This window comes from Aegilops tauschii, chromosome 5 (assembly GCF_002575655.3).
Source record: "Aegilops tauschii subsp. strangulata cultivar AL8/78 chromosome 5, Aet v6.0, whole genome shotgun sequence".
Taxonomy (NCBI): Eukaryota; Viridiplantae; Streptophyta; class Magnoliopsida; order Poales; family Poaceae; genus Aegilops; species Aegilops tauschii.
The window spans coordinates 511,042,437-511,061,564 of record NC_053039.3 but is presented as its reverse complement, the minus strand read 5'-3'; the positions used below and the strand labels follow the sequence as shown (position 1 = coordinate 511,061,564).

The following is a 19,128-nucleotide window of genomic DNA, read 5'->3' as shown; positions in this document are numbered from 1 at the left end:
TGTAGGCTCTACAGTATGCTATGCTGTGTACCGCACATGAAGTGTGCCTTGCCATGAGTTGGTCAAGGGGTACAATAGTGATCCGGGAATGGATCACATGACAGCGGTCGAACTTATCCTTAGTATCTAGTGGACTAAGGAATTTTCTCGATTATGGAGGTGAAAAGGAGTTCGTCGTAAAGGGTTACGTCGATGCGAACTTTGACACTAATCCGGATGACTCTGAGTAGTAAACCGGATTCGTATAGTAGAGCAATTATTTGAAATGGCTCCAAATAGCGCGTGGTAGCATCCACAAAGATGACATAGATATTCGTAAAGCACACACAAATCTGAAAGGTTCAGACCCGTTGACTAATAACCTCTCTCACAAGCATAACATGATCAAACCAGAACTCATTGAGTGTTAATCACATAGAGATGTGAACTAGATTGTTGACTCTAGTAAACTCTTGGGTGTTGGTCACATGGTGATGTGACCTGTCAGTGTTAATCACATGGTGATGTGAACTAGATTATTGACTCTAGTGCAAGTGGGAGACTGTTGGAAATATGCCCTAGAGGCAATAATAAATAGGTTATTATTATATTTCCTTGTTCATGATAATCGTTTATTATCCATGCTTGAATTGTATTGATAGGAAACTCAGATACATGTGTGGATACATAGACAACACCATGTCCCTAGTAAGCCTCTAGTTGACTAGCTCGTTGATCAATAGATGGTTACGGTTTCCTGACCATGGACATTGGATGTCATTGATAACGGGATCACATCATTAGGAGAATGATGTGATGGACAAGACCCAATCCTAAGCCTAGCACAAGATCGTGTAGTTCGTTTGCTCAGAGCTTTTCTAATGTCAAGTATCACTTCCTTAGACCATGAGATTGTGCAACTCCCGGATACCGTAGGAATGCTTTGGGTGTGCCAAACGTCACAACGTAACTGGGTGGCTATAAAGGTGCACTACGGGTATCTCCGAAAGTGTCTGTTGGGTTGGCACGAATCGAGACTGGGATTTGTCACTCCGTGTAAACGGAGAGGTATCTCTGGGCCCACTCGGTAGGACATCATCATTATGTGCACAATGTGACCAAGGAGTTGATCACGGGATGATGTGAGTTACGGAACGAGTAAAGAGACTTGCCGGTAACGAGATTGAACAAGGTATAGGGATACCGACGATCGAATCTCGGGCAAGTAACATATCGATAGACAAAGGGAATTGAATACGGGATTGATTGAATCCCCGACATCGTGGTTCATCCGATGAGATCATCGTGGAACATGTGGGAGCCAACATGGGTATCCAGATCCCGCTGTTGGTTATTGACCGGAGAACGTCTCGGTCATGTCTGCATGGTTCCCGAACCCGTAGGGTCTACACGCTTAAGGTTCGATGACGCTAGGGTTATAGGGAAAGTATGTACGTGGTTACCGAATGTTGTTCGGAGTCCCGGATGAGATCCCAGACGTCACGAGGAGTTCCGGAATGGTCCGGAGGTAAAGATTTATATATGGGAAGTCCTGTTTTGGTCACCGGAAAAGTTTCGGGTGAAATCGGTAATGTACCGGGACCGCCGGGAGGGTCCCGGGGGTCCACCAAGTGGGGCCACCAGCCCCAGAAGGCTGCGTGGGCCAAGTGTGGGAGGGGACCAGCCCCAGGTGGGCTGGTGCGCCCCCCCACCAAGACCCAGGCGCATGGGAGAGTGGGAGGGGGCAAACCCTAGGTCCAGATGGGCCTTAGGGCCCATCTAGTGGGGCGCCCCCCCTCTCCTCCCCTTGGCCGCCCCCCCTTTGATGGGATCTAGGGCTGGCCGCCTCCTCTTGGGGTGGGAAACCCTAAGGGGGGCGCAGCCCCCTCCCCCCTATATATATAGTTGAGGTTTGGGCTGCCATACAGACATGAGAACGTCTCTCTTTCGGTGCAGCCCTACCCCTCTCCCTCCTCCTCCTCTCCCGCGGTGCTTGGCGAAGCCCTGCGGGATTGCCACGCTCCTCCACCACCACCATGCCGTCGTGTTGCTGCTGGATGGAGTCTTCCCCAACCTCTCCCTCTCTCCTTGCTGGATCAAGGCGTGGGAGACGTCACCGGGCTGCACGTGTGTTGAACGCGGAGGCACCGTTCTTTCGGTGCTTAGATCGGAATCAACCGCGATCTGAATCGCTACGAGTACGACTCCCTCATCCGCGTTCTTGCAACGCTTCCGCATCGCGATCTACAAGGGTATGTAGATTCACTCCCCTTCCCCTCGTTGCTAGATTACTCCATAGATTGATCTTGGTGATGCGTAGAAAATTTTGAATTTCTGCTACGTTCCCCAACAGTTCCTTGGATCGTTCCCAAATTCTGGGTGTTCGAAGTTCAACACTTGCCACTGGCTCCCATCCTTAGGGTGACTCAGCATCTTGTCTTTTTTATTTATCTCCGGATCATTTGCGTCATCTTCTCGCTTCTTCTCCTCCCTATCCGCGTGCCAACGCAGGAGCTTTGCTACCTTAGGGTCCGCGAAATACCGCTGCAGACGAGGAGTGATCGGAAAGTACCACACCACTTTCCGAGGAGCTTTCTTCCTCTTCTTGTATCGAGTGACGCCGCACACCGGACATATGGTAGACTCCGCGTGCTCATCCCGGTAAATGATGCAATTGTTCATGCACACATGGTATTTCACGTGCGGTAAATCCAGAGGACACACGATTTTCTTCGCCTCCTCGAAACTGGTCGGGCACTTGTTCCCCTTGGGAAGACGTTCGTGCCAGAATGACATGTTCTCGTCGAAGCATGCGTCGGTCATTTTGTGCTTTACCTTCATCTCCAGAGCCATGAGCGTTACTTTCAGGCGGGTATCCTCGGGCCTGCATCCTTCATACAATGGAGTAACCGCGTCTATCTCCAGTTGATCCAGCTTGGCTTTCTCTCGGGCGGCAGCTCTTGCGTTATCCGTCTGCTTGAGAAGCAGCTCTTGAATATGAGGGTCCTGCACCCAGCCCATCGATGGTCCATCGTCGTCTGCTCCGCCGGCATCTTCATCTTCATGATCATGCCCTTCGTCTGCTCCCGCATCTTCCTCATCATCATGTCCGGCATCTTCTACATGATGACTGTGTACAGCATCACCGTCGTGATCATGTCCTGGAGATTCTTCGTCTTCTCGCCCGCCCGAGCCGCGGTGGTTGTCTTGTTGCCCATCCTCATTTCTTGCCCGACCCCCATGGACGACTTCATAGTCATCTTCATCACCTTGCCACCGATAGCCATCCATGAAACCACGCAAGAGCAGGTGGTCCCGCACCTGCCCGGAATCCGGGTCCGCAATAAGGCTCTTCAGCTTGCATCTTCGACACGGACATCTTATCTCCGTCTCGTTCTTTTCAAGCATCTCAGCCTTCGCGGAGCTCAAAAACCTATTCACGATGCCTTCGGTCATCATGCGGACCATGATCACCTGCGGGGTAGAGCAAAACGATATTTTAGAACCAAGAAAAAATTTGGCATGACTTTCCCTAAAAATAGGACCAAAAAGAATGCATAGTGCCAAAATTCTCGCCGAAACGGAAATGAATCAACATTCCGGCAAAATATTGGCAACTATCGCATTTCAAATACCGGTACCTGCAAACACAAACATATATGCAACACCACAAACATATGCAACACCACAAACATACATAGATCTAGCTAGGACATAAAAAGTGCATGTGCACGTTGTTGGAGGGAGAACAACATAAAGATAGCTTCCCCCTTACTTACCTATCAAAAAAAGGGGCTTTAACCACGTAATTTGGATGAATTTATGGTGCAAATGAGGTGAGGAGGAGGAGGCAGCCGAGACAAGCTTGGAGGAGGGAGGAGAGAATGAAGTGGGGAAAGTGAGTGGGTAGGTGTGGCTGTCCAAAATATCTAGCTCCTCTCAGGTTACTAATGGCGCACCACCACATAATGCGCCATTAGTAACCCTGGTTACTAATGGCGCACCTGCTGGTGGTGCGCCATTAGTAGTTTTGCAAAAAACACTAATGGCGCATGGGGAGCAGTGCGCCATTACTAGCTCAAACTAGTAATGGCGCACTGCCCCGGGTGCGCCATTAGTAGTTTTGCAAAAAAGTAAAAAATAAAAAAAATATTTTAGTGGCGCACTATGTTGCTGGTGCGCCATTACTAGTTACAACTAGTAATGGCGCACTAAGTCCTGGTGCGCCATTAGTATGTCTGGCAAAAAAAAAATTTGTTACTAATGGCGCACCGTTTGTCTGGTGCGCCATTAGTGTCTTTCACACTAATGGCGCACCAGCACATGGTGCGCCATTGCTATATAGCAATGGCGCACCACATGTCTGATGCGCCATTAGTGGCCATTCCATCTATAGCCTTTTTCCTAGTAGTGAGTCCAGGAGGTGCTCGACACGGGGAGGGCAACGAGCAGGACGGCGCGGTGGCAGCGGCAACGGACGACGGGCTAGGTAACCTTATCTCCCTACCATCGCTCCACACATTTTCTCCCAGTAGGCTGTGCTCCAGCACTCCCTCGTTCACATATAGGGTTTCAGTACTGTAGCGAAGCAGCCGATGGATCCGTTCCTTACACGCCGCACGACGAGGCAGTGGCGGCTGGCCTAGGCGGCCGCGACGCCAGTAGTCGCAGGCCGTCGACGACCTATCCAACGACGTGAGCACGTCGCTGCTCCGTTTCAAACCTTAGGAGTTCTGCGTCAGGGTAAGCATAGAAATCCTACCTGCATTAGTAGTGTCAAGCTTCATACTACCTGTCACATTTAAGACAATTGGTATCTCTATTTAGTAATCCGTTTAAGAAAAGGAAAACACATCAGACAATTGCCTGCATTTAGGACAATACGATTTTACAAATGCTTCTTCTCCTTGCGAGTTGCGACTCTCAGGCCTTGATTTCAAACATTTGCAACTCAACGTATTATTTTTAGTTCATATAACAAGGTACTGACCATTGGCTTTTCAAGAACACTGCTCCTGTAGCAAAATACCCATCTGCTCATATAGCTACACAGGTAGCACATTGGTTTCATTTGGATTCTTGAGTTTTCATGTGTCTTAAAAAGAGCAGCTTTCACTTTTTGAAGAGGTTCGTTTACATTGGCAACTGCAGTCCAAGTATAGATTAATAGTCCTGCTATTGAAGTTTGATTAATTTTCCTTTTCCAAGTTATTATTGGTCCAGCTATTAACCTCTAAAAACATTTCTTTTCACTTCTCTTTTACCCCAGGAACTCTTGTAGTCTTGTTCAAGCTCCACTGCAATTGAGATGAATTTTCGCACATAGTCTTGTGGTTCCTACTTTTCTGGTCATGCCTTTTCCAAATTAGCTTTTAGTCGTGCATGCTTTTTGTACCCGTACCAATGTTTGATCAACACCGTATTATTTAGTATAAATTAGCTCCATATTGTTGTAGGCACGATGTTCTTTTGTTCAGTCCATAGGTCGGTGGACCACATGTTGAAACCGGCATTGGGGCGCATGCTACAAATCCTTATCGTGCAACTACTTGTCTTACTTTCTTCTTCACTATTATCTTGCGAATTTGTCTGAACCTGAAAAAGCTTCTACTGGGTTGATGCCTGAACCTCAAAACGATTGTTGTATACTGTATTACTAGAGAAAATAGCTTGATTGCTATCAGACTGTGTTGCGGATTAAGTGGATAGGTAATGTACGTAATCTACGCACTGTTGTGTCTAACACACATATGATTCAGGTCAGCGTCGAGCCCAATGTTTTGGTCCTTCAAGAGCTCAAGTTCATGACTTCTAAAAATTTAAGCGCACACCTACAGTTCTGGTAAGAGATTGGAGTTGAGTTCAGGTTATGTGACTTGTTTGTATAAAGCAGCCTGGATGCTTTCAACTTGTGTTTCGTTTGTTGTAACTGCTTCTCCTTGTTGTCGGCTGTGTTAATCCAAACTCCTGTACATTACATCTTCGGGGAACACGTTTGACTTCTCCTATACTGTACCTTGATTACCTTTCTATACAAGCTGGTTCTGAACGAGATAAAATGTTGACATTAGGACAACGGGACCAACAATTAAGAGAGAAAATTGGTAGGGGAAGAGATCACCATAAGCAACAATATTAAAGAAACCAAAAAACCTTAGGAAATAAATACCATTTATTAGAGAATAATATGCACTTGCTTGAGAGTTGTGTGTGTTCACCTCATGGAAATATGCTTCTACCTTTATTTTAGAATGAAACAATCTCACCTGAAGTTTCCCTATTTGTTTAGATATAAACTCATACTCCCTCTGATCCGAATTAATTAACTCAGCATCAATTAAGTTGAATCGGAGGGAGTGTTACATTCTTCAAATACGGTGTGCATCTATTTGGAGTGAAGTAAAAAAGAGACGTCTTCTCAGGAGCTATATATCTTTTCTTTTTACGACATATTGCTCATCTCCTAATAATACTTATTCTTTTTCTGATTTATTTATGTGCATGTTACTCAGCCAACTTAAGCAGTTCTGTTAGGCTAATAAAGTAGACAGTCATGCTACATAATGATACAAAGAAGACACCGAAGGAAGTTTTGGAAGTGCTTCCAGTTTAAGTATGCAGCTTCTTGAATCCAAGTACCAGAACATTCATCTTTACCTTGAGGTATGGTCTGCTTCCAGAAACATTTATTCAGTTAATGCATCATTGAAGTGTTGAACCTCAAACTAAATATTTTTATTGATTATTGTGTCATCTATTTCAGGTTGTGATCATGCCTTCAGCTTCTATTTTACCTCCTAAATTTTTATTATTGAGGTGCTGCAAGTATTAATGAAGAATCTATGCCGGGGTGAAACTCATAAATTATCCTTTTTGTTGTTGCTTCATTTTATGTGTTTTTGTGACAGTGAATAATATTATCATGTCTTTGCAAATTTATCCTCCATGCACTCTACCGTTCTCAGTGGAGGAGCATATAACTTTTTTTTGTAGTCATTTCCTGAGTTTTCATTAACCCATATTACATTTAGCCATGGGAGTGGATCGTAGGCATCCTTGTGTTCTTGATAAGGTATGTGAATGTACTATGATTTTTTCCTTTGTAAGATGGGGATTCATGCTTAAATACTAATCATATATATATTTATTGTTGCCTTCTTATACATAGAGAGAAAACCAGAAGTTTAAGGTTCCTCATATTGAAGTGAGGCTTCTATTGCATGGCAATTACAACATAGAAACTCTTAGCAAAGCTGAGACGGGTTGCAAGGAGAAAGAGAACATGTTTTCAAAAAAATTGAATTTCATGAAAAAGTGTGCATGCTCTGGCTGCTAATTTATTCAGTACTATTATTTGCTATGTGCCATACAATTGTACCTTTGGAAACTTTTCTTGAAAATGAATTTGGTGATATTTTGTTGTAACATACTCCCATGTTTAGCTGATGAAATTGATGGCTGAAGTAGGATTTCGAAATGCACGCATGCCATTTAAATTAGGATGGATGGAGAGTATTAATTTTTATCCAAGTTGGATGGAGAAGATATCTGTCAAAGTTGGGTGGAAAAGAGGCACTATGTTTCTCCATTGTAGAACACAAAGCAATAGTATGAAGGTAGACTTCGTAAGTTGAGTCATGGTGGTTTGAATACGAGCCACATGGATTTTGTTATATTATCAAGTACAAGATGATATTTGTGGCAACACATTTATAAGCCACATGAGCAATGTTGTGAATTACATTGATTTTTTACTAAGCCGTAGCAACGCACGGGCGTTTAACTAGTTGCATCTAGATGTATTTCATATGTAAACTTGATATATGTTCTCTGAATTTCTTTATCAAGGATTTCATAGGGAGTTTGACTGAAATCCTATTAGCAAATTTCTTTTATTATATCAATTATTATTATTTTCAATTGGGTTGTGTACTTTATCCACCTAGTAAGTGTTCTTATAGTAATTTTATTCAAGCTTTTCTATCAAACATTTCATGTGGAGATTGAATGAAAACTAGAACTGTTTTTATTCTGATTTCGTGTGCAGATGACACACGCACGTCCGTAAGATTGTTGTTTCCGCAAGCGTCGTCCATAGGTCTATCATTTTCGAAGGCAAACATCGGATAATCAAACAACACTTTTCTTCTTCTCGTAAGAAGAAAAAGTAACCATACTAGTCACCTGAACATATATTAAACTGAATGATCGGTACTAATTTTTTTTTCTGAAACTTGCAAGAAACCATACATGGAGAAGTAGCATGACAATTGCACCGATTAGTACTAAAAGTTGGATGGCATATATATGATAATAGTACCAAACGCATGCATTACTACTAAATTGCCATGATAACATCCTTTGCTGATTTAAATTCAGACGGGATCATTCTAGCTATGAGCTCCTTGAGAACAGATGGGCAGCTTGATTTCAGATGTTCATACCCATCACTTGCCACCATCGCATCGAAGTTGGACGGAGAAGCAAGGAACTGCAAGCAAGCTTCTTTGAGACGATGGAATCCATGCTGCTCGGCTAAAGCCAAGCTGGTTGCCACCATGTTTGAATCCATGTGATTGCACAATTTCTCGTCACATATCTGCTTCAGCCTGACGATGTTGTATCTGTCAGCTGCTACCAGTAGATGGCCAGCCATAACCACATCAGTTTCGCCTTTGTTGCAAGCCGTCTCAAGCAGAGGAACCGAGTCGGTGTATATGAAGTGTAGCAAGGACTTGAACACATCAGCTTCCATGTCATGAATTTCAATAGGAAGAGCTGCAGAACTCTCCTTCATGGCGCCGAGGAGCTCTGCCTTGAAGACTGATGAGCGAGCAGCAAGGACACACCTGTGAGCAGAGAATCTCTGTCCACCAACCTGAAAGACTAGGTCTGCTGCGTCTTTGTTCTTCAGGAGGTCACCCAGATGTTGGTGCAGGTCGCTAGGAGCTACCCTTGTTTCTTCGATCTTGATCTCCTTCATAACAGTGAGATCACATCTGATGGTAAGATTATCATCTCTCAGGTACGGCGATCTCTTCAGATCAGCCCTCTTGATCTCGAGCTCGGAGCTCCAGGCTGAACTTTTAGAGAAGGTGTGCATTGGGTTGGTATGGCTGTATGAAGGCACCGGTTCTCCATTCTTGTCAAGTAGACTGAGCGTGAATTTCGCCTTCACATCTCCGGCATCGGCAGATTCAAGACGTAGAAAAAGATAGATGGAATCGGTATCATGCGCGCAGACACCGTTTGAGTAATATCTCACGGTCCAGTTGTGGCCTCCAACAGTGAAAGGGGTAGAAGTCAGGCCGTCGCCGATCTTGAGTTGCGCCTTGGCTCTTGAGTATTCATCTACCTTGAGCTCAAATGACCTTTCCTCAGATATCATGGCCACAGAGATCTTGCGTTGCTCTGCCATTCTGGGAGCGGGATTGGGAGTACACCTTGGAGTGGGATGGGAGGGAGATTGGCGAGGAAAGATTTTGATGCGTCAATCTATATATATAGAGAGAGGCGCACTTGGGAAGTAAAATCCATTCGTTTCACATTCTGTCAAACGAAAACAGTGGTCTGTTCACACTTGGATCTAGCAGATGTTTTCGTCCGCGTAAATTTGCTGCATGTCATTTACTACTCGTTTCCCCTCACGAGGAGACGCCATTGCATTGCAGCGCTCTGCTATTGGCGGGAGGCGAAAGGGGGCCACGATGGAGTATTATTGGCAGATGAAAAAAAAATCAAATTGTTGATCCAGGTCACACTGAACGACGGGGAAAATCACCACTGGATGCATGCGTTGCATCGGCAGATGGAAAGGTTTGTTTGCCGTCGCGCATATTGTCGCCGTTTCTGAAAACGTGGAGACAACGGATAATATAGCCAGCTAGCTAGTGCTCTGCTGTGAACAAAATCTGCAACCAAGAACCTACTCGTCAGGTTAGTGCTCGCGCGAAGAATGCATATGTTTTCTTCGCAAATTTCATGGTTTGTTACAAGCTGCGGTGTTAGGGAAAAAAGGTCATATAATTCAGAAGCATCTTGACATTTTGGGCGGGCAGAACAACAGGCAAGGGGAGCGTTGGTGCACCAAAATGATAGTACTCCCAAGTGCACCTCTACAAAATACTAGATCGCGTTTCTTCGACTCACCAAAGTACCACAGTCCAGCTGAACGCAATGGCCTGAAGAAATCATCATCCACACCACAAGCACATTTTCGTGATCACGTTTAACAAATTAACAAGCTGTGTAGAGATTTTGGAGAATGTTTTCACTCTACTCGACCGCAGAAACTTTTTCATTCTCCAAACGCATCACATCATTGCTGATGCAGAGGCCGGGGGTTTCAACCTCCTTTTTGAAGAAGAAAAATTATTTACCAGACAACATAGATACAGTCATGCTTAACTGAAAACTAGAAAAAACCTGGTTTCCCCTACAAACCCTTCAATCGATTTTTCTGAAACTGAAACCGGACAGCTCTCACCAGCATCACAAGTACACAACTGCTGAGCTGCACTACCAGCAATATTCAGAGGGCCTTTTAAAAAATATATTAAGAGGATCGTTTGCTACAGAAGGAAAGCACCGCCGGCGAAACGGAAAATGAACTGAACCTCTCTGTGGCCTTCCTCTGTACTTCGATCATTCCTCTCTAGATCTTCTTCCCCCTTATGTATGATTGCTCTCCACAAGTAACGGTTGTAGTATGTTCTGCCGCGGCAACGGCTATTTTAAAAGAAACAAGGCAAATGTGAACTACCGTTGTAGTCGGCACCAAAAAACAGGGAAGCAGTGATGAACCGCTCATCATCGGCTCTTGTCATTTGGTCATTCTTGACTGATTCTACCGGAAGCCTCATCTGCCATGGTTTTAGTTGGTACAAAGACCCAAGGTGATGAAGCTTCTATTTTCGAAAAGAGAAACAGACTATAGACCATTTATGCGAGCATTGGAACAAGGATGGCACTAATTCTACATCCAACTAAACGTAACCATGCACACATGAAGTAATCGACTCAATAAGTACACAAATACACAATGGATAAACATGGTACGTCCACGGGCAGTCTCGGTAATGATTTCATATCTAGCAAGAAAAGAACTACCATTCTCCGTACATGAGTAGATTGAATGATTGATAAGTACTAGCACTTTTGTTCTGCAACCATACATGCAGAAGTAGCATAACCATTACTAATAAAATTTGGATGACATATATATGAGAACAGTACGAGACTGGTCTAGCCACATCTTTTCCTAATAGTAGAGTAACTGTAGGCATTACTTCCACATTGCCATGATAATATCCTTTGCCACTTTCAGTTCAGCCGGCAGGATTCTAGATATCACCTCCTTGAGGACAGACGGGCAGCTGGATTTCAAATGCTCATACCCATCACTTGCCACCATCGCCTCCAAATTGGATGGAGAAGCAAGGAACTGCAAACAAGCTTCTTTGAGACGATGGAAACCATGTTGCTCAGATAAAACCAAACTGGTTGCCACCATGCTGGAATCAATATGATTGCACAATTTCTCCTCGCATATCAGCTTGAGCCTGACAATGTTATACCTGTCAGCCGCAACGAGTAGATGACCAGCCATCACCACATCAAGCACCGAAGGAATTGAGTCGGTGTATATGAAATGGAGCAAGGACTTGAACACATCGGCTTCCATGTCACAGATTTCAATAGGACTAGCAGCAAAACTCTCCTTCATGGCCCCGAGGAGCTCAGCTTTGAAGACGGATGACCGAGTTGCGAGGACACACCTGTGAGAGCGGAGAATGTCTGCCCACCTACCTGAAAGGTGAGGTCTGCTGCATCCTTGTTCATGAGCAGGTCGCCGAGATGATGGTGGAGATCGCTTGGAGGAACCCTTGTTTCTTCGCTGTGGATGACGGTGACATCACACCTGATGGTGAGACAGTCATCTCTTATGTGCGCCGATGCCTCCAGATCAGCCTTCTTGATGACGTTATGGTAACCCCAGTTATCACCTTTGCTTAAGAAGGTATCCAATAGGGTACGTACAGCTGTATGAAGGCACCGGTTCTCCATTCTCATCAAGTACACTGAACGTGAACTTCGCCTTCACATCTTCAGCATCGGCAGATTTAAGCTCGAGATAAAGAGAGATGAAATCTTCAGAATCCTCATGGCTACCGTGTGGGTAATATCTCACGATCCAATCGTGGCCTCCAACACTGAAAGGGGTGGAGATCACGCGCTGGCCGTTCTTGAGCAGCGCCTTGACTCTTGAGTATCCATCTACCTTGAGCACGTACGACCTTTCCTCAGATAGAGAGATAGCATGCATGGCAGCAGATATCTTGCATTGCTCTGCCATTTTGGAGGTGGGCTTGGTGGTATAGCCTGGATTAGGATGGAAGACTAGCGAGAGGAAATACTTTGGTTCATGTAGTATCTATATATAGAGTGAGATTAGAGCATAGATTAAAATAGCCCGCGAAATAGCCGCGATAGCTGCCTGGGAGCCTCGCCGCTAAGCTATGGCTGCTGCCGCGAAAACCTCAACATATCCCTCTAAATGGCTAAAAAATCGGCAAAACCCTCCAGAAATCATCTCTCCCACCAGAAAATTTTCCGCCATTTGCCGCTATTGCCCGCTATGGCGGCCGCTATAGCTGCTGGGGGAGGCCGCCGCGAAATCATTTCTCCCGCGATTTTAATCCATGGATTAGAGAGAGGAAATTGCACTCGGGAAGTCAAATGGAAACGGTGGCCTGTTCACACCTCGATCTAGATGTTTGCATCACGAGGAGACACCATTTACTAATTAGTACTACTCGTTTACCTTCACGAGGAGACGCCAGCACAAACTAAGCTTTTCATCTGCCTAGTAAAAAAAATAAACTTTTTAGTAGCCAATGCTCCACCTCCCACAAAATGGCGGGGCGCTTTTTTTGAACAAAAAATGGCAACAGAGAACCAACTAGACTGGTAAATATGTGGAAGCGATTTACTCCAATAGAAAGCACATACATGGCTTACAATTTTTGTCATGGTTTGTGGACTATACCATCTGGTTCTGGTGTGGTGCGAAAAAGAAAGAAGAATTCAGAACCCAGAAGCATCTTGACCATTTGGAAGACCAACGACGGTACAATTCAGCTGAATGTGTTGCAACTTGTAAATATAATTCAGAATTTTGGGTGGGCCGAACAACAGGCAAATGGTTATTCCAGTTGAATGTACCGACCTGAACAAATCAACATCCACACCAGAAGCACATTTTCGCGATCAAGTTTAGCATCTTATAAGAAACTCAATTCTGGAGATAGTTTTCCCTGTACTCGACCGCAACAACTTTTTTTTTCCTCCGGCCAATTTACTCAACAAGATAGCGACTAAATTAACCTTTGGCGCTAGTTTCCTGTTACATGCCCTTTTTTTTCCACAGCACATACATTTAGCACACAGAACCACAGCAGTTGTGCTCAGCAGAAAACTACTACTAGTACTACAGGAAAAAAAAAACTGTTTTCCCTACAATTCCTTTAAAACTGACTTTCAAAAACTAAGTCTGAAGTCTGAATAACCCTCAACAGCATAGCAAGTCTTCACACAACAACACTACCAGCGATATTCAGAGGGGAATAATAACCAATGACCCTTCACAACTACTCAGTGTATTTTTTTTTTCTAACAGAAGATATTAATAATCAGTGGTTGAAGATTACATGCAGATTTTATTTTATTTTTTTTGCTTATAGTGCTTTAAACTGAACTACAACACATGATCCCAAAATCCACATACACGAGCAAGGGGTAATGAAGCTTCTATTTTCTGAAGGAAAAAGAAAACAGTCCAGTCTAGACCATCCATGCGAGGCATTGGAACACGGATGAGCCTAATTTCGCATCCAGCTGAACCCTAACCATGCACCCATGAAGTAATCGACGCAATAAGAATTAAACTAATCCACGATGGATAATCAAGGATAAAATGTACATACATGGACAGTCTCTGTAATACTTTCTTTTATCTCACAAGAACATAAAATAACCATTCTCGTCACATGAGTGATTGGATGATTGATATGTAGCATTTTTATTCTGAAACATACACGCAACCATACATGTAGATGTAAGTATGTAAAATAATATATCCTTTGGTACTAAAATCTGGATGACAATACTTATATGATAATGGTATATGGTAGGCATTACTTCCACATTGTCATGATAATATCCTTTGCAGATGTAAATTCAGCCGGGATAATTCTAGCTATCAGCTCCTTAAGAACAGCCGGGCAGCTGGATTTCAGATGTTCATAGCCATCACTTGTCATCATAGCCTCCAAATTGGACGGGGAAGCAAGAAACTGCAAACAAGCTTCTTTGAGACGACGGAAACCATGTTGCTCAGCCAAAGCCAAGCTGGTAGCCACCATGTTGGAATCAATGTGACTGCACAATTTCTCCTCGCATATCACCTTCAGCCTGCCGATGTTGTACCTGTCAGCCGCCACGAGTAGATGTCCAGCCATCACCACATCAAGCGCTGGAGGAACTGAGTCGGTGTATATGAAATGGAGAAAGGACTCGAACACATCAGCTTCCATGTCCCGGATTACAATAGTACTACCGGAACTCTCCTCCATGGCGCCGAGGAGCTCCGCCTTGAAGACGGACGACCGAGCGGCAACGACACACCGATGAGCAGAGTATCTCTGTCCATCGACTTGAAAGGTCATGTCCGCTGCATCATTGCTCTTCAGGAGATCACCGAGATGCCGGTGCAGGTCGCTTGGAGGAACCATTGCTTCTTCGATCTCCTTCAAAACGGTGACATCGCACCTGATGGTGAGACAGTCGCCTCTAAGATGCGCCGACCCCTCAAGCTCATCCTTTGGGATGAAGTCATAGTAGCCACAGGTTGGAGCTTTCCTTGAGAAGGTGTTCACAGGGGTGGTACGGGTGTAGGAAGGCACCGGATTACCATTCTTGTCAAGCACATTGAGCGTCAATTTCGCCTTCACTTCTTTGGCACCGGCAGATTCATGGTGCACATACAGGGAGATGAAATCGTCACAGTACTTGGGGCAACCGTTCGGGTAATATTTCACGGTCCAGTTGTGGCCTCCAACACTGAAAGGGGTGGAAGCGACGAACTTGCCGTTCTTCAGTAGCCCCTTCACTCTCGAGTATCCATCTATTTTGAGCACATATGACCTCTCTACAGATTCGGCTACCATGGCAGCAGGAATCTTGCAGGGCTCTGCCATTGCGGAGGTGGGCTTGGAGTAAGATGGAAGACTGGCGAGAGGAAAGATTCGTTTTGCTGCGCCTATCAATATCTATTCCTTCTCGCCGACGTCCGGTGGTGTCGCCGGAAGCACGCCGCCGCTGGCGATAGGGATTGGAGGATGTGGCGCTGCTAGGGTGTGGGGAGGGAGCGCCGGGGCGGGGATTGTGGGAGGGTGGAGGTTGACGGCGGGAGATGGTCGCAAGCAGGGAGAAGCTCAGCGCGGCGGCGGGAGCGGAGGGGATCGGGGGAAGGGGCGCGCCGGAAAAGGGGTGGCGGCGGAGCGGAGAGGGGATTAGTGCGTTAGGTTTTCTGCTGATTGATTTTACCAGACGCGCTACTAATCAGCGTACATATAAAGACGCCTTTGCTTTTCTTTTCCAAATAGAAGATTTTATTTTGTCAAACAGGGCAACATTATTTAGCGACTAATAATATAAATCTATATATCAATATAAAAAGATTCGAAAAAACAAACCCACTTAATCTCAGCCATCAAACCATATTATCCAACAACCTAGATTGCTTCGGTGCGAGCGGTCAAAATGCTTAGCGTGCAATTAATATCATTTCAAAATGTCAATATCAACATTAATTATGTAATTAATATCCTACCTAATATTAACATGCAATTAATATTCCACCAAATATCAACGCATAATTGTTCACGCCATCAGATAATCAAACGTGCCTCCCACCTCAAGCGAGATTGTCGTTCCATTCTAGCGAGCCGCCTATGAGGCTCGCCATTACGATCGTGTTATTCGTAGTAAAATTGACATGCTCGAAAAATACGGTTTGCGAGAGGTGATCTCCGGTAAGATCATGCAGTGGTCATCTTAATTCTCCTTTGCTTAGTCTGATGCGACGCCGAGTTTGACGAAGTGCAAGCCCTTCCCGAAAATACAAGGACTACATGCATCTGTAGGCCTCGAATAGTCGAATGTCTCTGATTGATAACTCTGTTGAACACCATTGTTGAGAGGAGCCCATGAGATGGTTGTGCTCGTCACAGCAAATTGCTTCAGCTGCCATCTGTTAGTGGATTTAGCAACAAACCTATCGAAATTAACCTTTGATGAACCTGGCGGAGGCGTGGGATCCAGCGAAGATGATGATCAGTTTGTAGCATAAGATGATGATCAAAGACATTCGAGGCCTCCCTCTAGGTTGTAGCATAAGATGATGATCACTTTGAATTTTCTTCGTGTAACGTTTTATGAACAGACAAATTGATAGTTGACTTTGGTATTCGTACGTGGATCGCATGTTGTGGTGCATACCAAATAGCCTAGAAGGTCACTAGAACTTCAATAAACGTGTCCCTTGTTAACACGTTGCATCTCTAGTTCTAAAGAGGAAGTTGGTAGTCTCGCCTCACTTTCCATCAACCTTATCTTATGCCAGCGAGCTGCAACCTTTCGCTCAAGCGCAGTAAATTTGGCCGGCCCATTGACGTGTGCATTAACTCAATCAAATCGGCACTTACCAAAAAAATGTACGCATTAACTCATTCAAATCAAATTTTAAAAAAATATGAATCAAATCAACACTTAATAAAAACAATATCATGCATTAACTCATTCAAATCAATCGGCACTTTCCCAAAACAATGTCATGCATTAACTCATTCAAATCAAATCTTAACCAAATCAACACTTACTAAAAACAACATCCTGCATTAAGACACTTGGCTCTGTTGGTGCACTTGGCAATCCGGTGGTCAGGCTCAAGACACCTAAAACACTTGCCCCTCACTTTCTTGAACATAAGCTTTCTAAACTGACTGGCCTTGGACTCAGGATGTAGCGGCGGTCTCTGGTAATAAGGAGGATAGCCTGCCCATCCCCACCATATTCCATCCACCCTCATCAATGCAGGCAGGAAGCATGGGCGCAGCAGGAGGCATGGCGCAGAAGGCGACGAGGGAACAATGATTACGGACTGCAGACACCTCCTCTGCTCACCCTCCCCCACAGACAGCATTGAAGGCACCTCAGCACACGCACTACTTTGTGCCAACAGGGCGTCCAGGAACGAATCAGGAGCGGATCCTTCCGCCACAGACACGAAGGGCGCGGACGACGAGGCCATGTCGACCTAACAGGCTAGCATGCGACCGGTGAGATGGTGGAGCGCCGCCGAGAGGGCGACGCAAGGAAGGGCGAGTGGAGCCGGTTATTATTTTTCCACTTTTCCTTTTTTTTAAGAAAGCTCCATTTCAAAAAATTGTTCTGAAATTTTCAAAAAGATGTTCACCTTATCATCAATATTTCATGAAATTTCAAATAATGTTTGGAGTTCAACAAAAAAAATCTGTTTTCAAAATGTATCCAGAAAGTAAAAAAATGTTCAATGATTTTTAAAAATGTTCATGCTTTCAAAAATATTATGGAATTTCAAAAAATAGCCCATTTAACAAAAATAAGAAATTCAGAAGTTGTTTGTGTTTCATATTTTGCAAAAGTTGTTCAATATTTCAAAAGATGTGTCCATTTCCAAAATTTGTTCACTAATTCAAAAAAGGGTAATTCTCGAAAAATGTTTAGCTTCCCTAAAAATAATCAGATTTTTCTTTAAAAAAATAGCGGTCTATAAAACTGTTTGGAATTTTTTTAAAATGTTCGCATGTAAAAAATTCACTTGTTAATTTTTTTGGCCTTTTTAAAGAAATGTTCAAATTTTATAAAACCGACAGGAAATGCTACAATGGCCGGTTCGCTACAATGGATTGGCTTGCAGCAATGTCCGTGGGGACGACCGGCCGGCTACGTTCAGCAATGTCCAGCTCCCCATCAACGTTGTCGTGGAGAACAACAACGCCCGGCCGGGTGGACCTCTCCTTGTCGCAGCTGATGTTCAACCTCGCCTTCGACGGCCCGTTCCACGTGCCGAGGAAGACCGCCATGCCGCTCGTGCCAAGGGGTTAAAATGTCGTTTTGGGTCACATTAACTGATGGGGAAAATCACCGGTGTGCATAAGAAGAAGAAAAAGGCGGGAGGAGCAGTCGACTGAATGAAACTGTAAAAAGTGCATGCATTGCATACGCATATGAAAAAAGTTTACTTGCGCTGGTGCCTACCGTCTTTCAAAACGAGGAGACAACAGACATCCAGCGACTCTGCTGTGAGCAAGATCTGCAACAAAGAATCAAAACTAGACAGGTATTACGAGGTTGGTTTCCATGCACCAGAAAATATGCCAAACCGATTTACTCCAGCAACCGAAAGCAACTGATATGGCTTGCAAATTTCATGGTTTGAGGGGCACCACCGTCCATACGATCTCGTATGTTATGTTAGCGAAAAGGTCATATAATTAACTTGTGCTTGACAGAAACCTGTTTCCCCTACAATCCCTTTAAGCCCGTCTTTTCGAAAACTAAGTCGGAACAATCTAAAACAGCATAACAAGCACGCAGATGCACTACCAGCAATAACCATTGCGAAATAATATCCCACGCTCCATCCATCACGGCTATAGCTAAGAGAAGATATCATCAGTCAATGCTTGAGGGTTACATGCACACCTTTATTTTTCTTTTGCTTAGTGCTTTAGACTGAATTACAACACAACATCACAAGGTCCTAATACACGGCATACATACTTTACATTCAGCTTGCAGTGCAAAAGTAGACATGAGTGCTAATAACCGACACAGCGAAGTAACACAAGCATATACCAGTGACGTATTAAGGACGGCGCACAAAACCTACCGTTGTAGTCAGTCGCTACAAAACAGAGCAACTGCGAGGAAGCCTCGCCGTCATCGGCTCTTGTCATTTTCGACTGATTGACTGATTCTACCGGTCGGTAGCCTCCCTCATCTGCAACGGCTTTAGTTGGTGCAAAGGTCCAAGGTAATGGAGCT

At 44.5% G+C, this 19,128-nt stretch overlaps 2 protein-coding genes and 1 pseudogene across 2 annotated transcripts; all 3 read right to left on the bottom strand.

Moving 5' to 3' along the window:
- Positions 1–8,174: 8,174 nt before the first annotated feature.
- LOC109762487 (BTB/POZ and MATH domain-containing protein 1-like) lies at positions 8,175–9,409 on the bottom strand. Its single transcript, XM_020321345.2, has one exon. It carries the CDS (start codon positions 9,395–9,397, stop codon positions 8,318–8,320), a length of 1,080 nt encoding a protein of 359 aa, XP_020176934.1. The 5' UTR covers positions 9,398–9,409; the 3' UTR covers positions 8,175–8,317.
- Positions 9,410–11,263: 1,854 nt separating this feature from the next.
- LOC109762483 (BTB/POZ and MATH domain-containing protein 3-like) lies at positions 11,264–12,334 on the bottom strand (annotated as a pseudogene).
- Positions 12,335–13,902: 1,568 nt separating this feature from the next.
- LOC109762481 (BTB/POZ and MATH domain-containing protein 2-like) lies at positions 13,903–15,570 on the bottom strand. The gene has a single exon (XM_020321340.4). It carries the CDS (start codon positions 15,234–15,236, stop codon positions 14,175–14,177), a length of 1,062 nt encoding a protein of 353 aa, XP_020176929.1. The 5' UTR covers positions 15,237–15,570; the 3' UTR covers positions 13,903–14,174.
- Between the last annotated feature and the right edge of the window lie 3,558 nt (positions 15,571–19,128).